The following is a 2,798-nucleotide window of genomic DNA, read 5'->3' on the forward strand; positions in this document are numbered from 1 at the left end:
GAATCATATATCATTATGGAAAATTAACTATTATGAATGTACAAACAAATAAATCACCTAAAAGGCCAACTCTCAAACAAAATTGGTATGATATTCTGTTTGTCAGTAAAGCTGACTGAAGTATGTCTCTAAAGATTACAACGACAGCCTTTCATATCTTGTGTTTAACTTGATTTTATTCAGATCTGCACTCGGTTACAAACTTATCTTGGGCAAATCCCAGACAGATTGATCAGATATGAGCCGTGTGAATGGCGCTATATCTAGCAATTAATGTATTTAAAACCTTATAATGCATTTCGTTTTGATTGCGTTTTAGTATCGCAAATCACAGTGAGTGATCCGTGAAGAAATTTAATAACCTATAAAGTTACGGCGGGTCAAGAGCCTATCTTGGGCATTATAACGACAACTATACACTAATCCGCGGGGGTTTCGAGCTTCTTTATTTTATAGTTGATATTAGAAGTAAAAAAGGTATGATCGTTTTAGTATTAAGAATTACTGGGATTATCCCTTAAGACGAAATCATGGTGGAGAGTTGGCCTGTATATGAGAAGGGTCAGGGCTATATACGACCAGCGAAGACCGCCCTAGTCTGTAGTGGAGCCGTCGCTGATGCTAGCAACAGAGAACAGAAACAGATACACACCTGGGGAGGATTTTCTTTTAAAAAAGTTTTTATGTCGCTTAATTTGGAGTTATTGACTTAACGAAAACAAGACTTCTGAAGTTTTTGTATGAAAATTCTACGGCGAAAGAACAGCACTTCCGGATATTTAATAGCATTGTGTTTAAGTGAGACAGGCATTTTGTTGCGAATAATTACTTTCGACAGAAATGTTAATAGTCAATGAAGACTGCGGAGTGATTATAATGGACCTTTATGTGTATTGAATTCCAGCGATCGCTATTTACCTGACAGCGGCTGTGGACCATTGTGTGCACAGGTAGCAAAACCGTTTGCAAATTAAACAGACTCGGTGCTTCCATGGTGTTGATCCAGCGAGTTAGTATACTAAAGTTAGAGTAGTGGTGTTGAACTTCGACCATACTACGAAGATAGAGACTACACGGGGAACATTTTATCACTGACACAAGATAACCAGCGCCCTTAGCATGTCCCGCAGGCTGTCTAACTTCCCGCGGAGTGACGCCTCCACGCCGGGCCGGAAGGCGAGGGGGTCCATAGCGGCAGCAAAGTTCTACCACACCAAGACAGGGTCCGGACAAATCAACGATCCTGGGGGAGCATTGGAGATCACTTCTCTTGGTGAGCGCTCAAACGACATGCCGAAAAAGTCATACCGGATAGAGAATACCTACAAACTGGAACCAGATGAGGACAAGGTTTTCCGAGTTTGTGATGTCGAGAAACTTGCTGAAGGCGTGTTAGCGGAGCACTTGTCTAAGGTTGAGTACGATCCAGTCACGTGTCGTGACGTCAGCCAGACAGTCGCCATTGACATCCTTGAGAGAGTGAAGCAGATGGGATTCAAGCGGTACAAGATCATCACCAACGTCAGCATCGGGTCTCTCCGGGAAAAGCCCGGCATGCAGTTCGGGAGCCGGTGTCTGTGGAACAAGAACACGGACAACTTCGTCAGTGTGAAATACTCTAACACCTCTATATTCGCCGTGGCCATGATCTATGGTCTGTATTTTGAGTAATGTATTCAGACGGTGCATCTTGTCAGTGTAAGCTTTGATTTAACAATCACACTGCCAGATCTATCTTGCCAAATGGACTCCAATCACGTGCTCTTACTATTATTCCAAAGTGTTTTGTGTAGTGTCTGCATGTATATGATGGGTTTTTGTTGGTTTGCTAGTGTTTTTGTACAACGCCAAAAATTCTTGTTGAATCATTAGACAATGGTTCAATAATAAACATGTATACATTCATTCGCTAGTTTAATTACTACGCTTTTTTCTTCAGATTGTTTCCCCATAATCCTATATTAAGTAAATTGCTTTCTTGATTTTAATCCATGGTTTCATAAATACAAAAGCTTATCAAAATGAAATTGAAATTTTAATCAGTTTATATTCTTCACATGTAAACTGAAAAAATAATCTTTAAAAATGTTCAGCTTTGGCTGATTTTGATTATTAAGAATAATACGAATTCTGATCCGAACAATCTTCTGCCTCGCTTTGCTTTTTGTAACTAGCGTGTATTTTAGTCACCTAAGATTATGATTTATGATCACCTGTTGTCACATAACCGCTCGTTAACTTTTTGTGTTCTGGCGTTTGAACCATTCCTAAGAAACAATACACATGATTAATAAATTTATTGGTTGTTAAATTTCATAAAATGGTGGACAACGCCTCTTCCAAATGAAGATAAAAAAATAATGAAAATGGGGAGAGGAGTTCAAATAATCGAAATTTTTAATAAATCAAAATCGTCGAGATAATTAAAGTATTTAATTTTTATTATTTCAAAAAGTTTTGAAAATTCTCCTCTCATTCAATTAGTCGCTATTATGGGCAATTTATTCACCCATGTTTAAAACATCAGTGTGTATAGTTCGGCAGACATGTCGCTGGCTTACCTCTTCTGATTTTCGTCAAATGATGATTTTTTTTGTCTTGTGGCGGTCATCACATTGTTCATTTTAAAGGGAAAAAATTCAAAATAAAGAAGTGAATTCTTCGAAGAATTCATTTCTTTCTTGGTTTTTTTTTTGAGGTTGGGGAAATAATAATTTTGTAAAGAGATTGTGTAACACAAACAGACATGTATAACTGTGTATTAAGATGTTTCCTCTTCATTTTAATCTTCATTGCCA

At 38.0% G+C, this 2,798-nt stretch overlaps 1 protein-coding gene across 1 annotated transcript; it reads left to right on the forward strand.

Annotated features, from left to right (window-relative positions):
• Positions 1-282: 282 nt before the first annotated feature.
• LOC128171321 (dynein light chain Tctex-type 5-like) lies at positions 283-1,905 on the forward strand. Its single transcript, XM_052837096.1, has 2 exons — positions 283-677; positions 1,102-1,905. The coding sequence occupies exons 1-2, from the start codon at positions 531-533 to the stop codon at positions 1,669-1,671; spliced, it is 717 nt and encodes a 238-aa protein (XP_052693056.1). The 5' UTR covers positions 283-530; the 3' UTR covers positions 1,672-1,905.
• The last annotated feature ends 893 nt before the right edge of the window (positions 1,906-2,798 follow it).

This window comes from Crassostrea angulata, chromosome 2 (assembly GCF_025612915.1).
Source record: "Crassostrea angulata isolate pt1a10 chromosome 2, ASM2561291v2, whole genome shotgun sequence".
Lineage (NCBI taxonomy): Eukaryota > Metazoa > Mollusca > Bivalvia > Ostreida > Ostreidae > Magallana > Magallana angulata.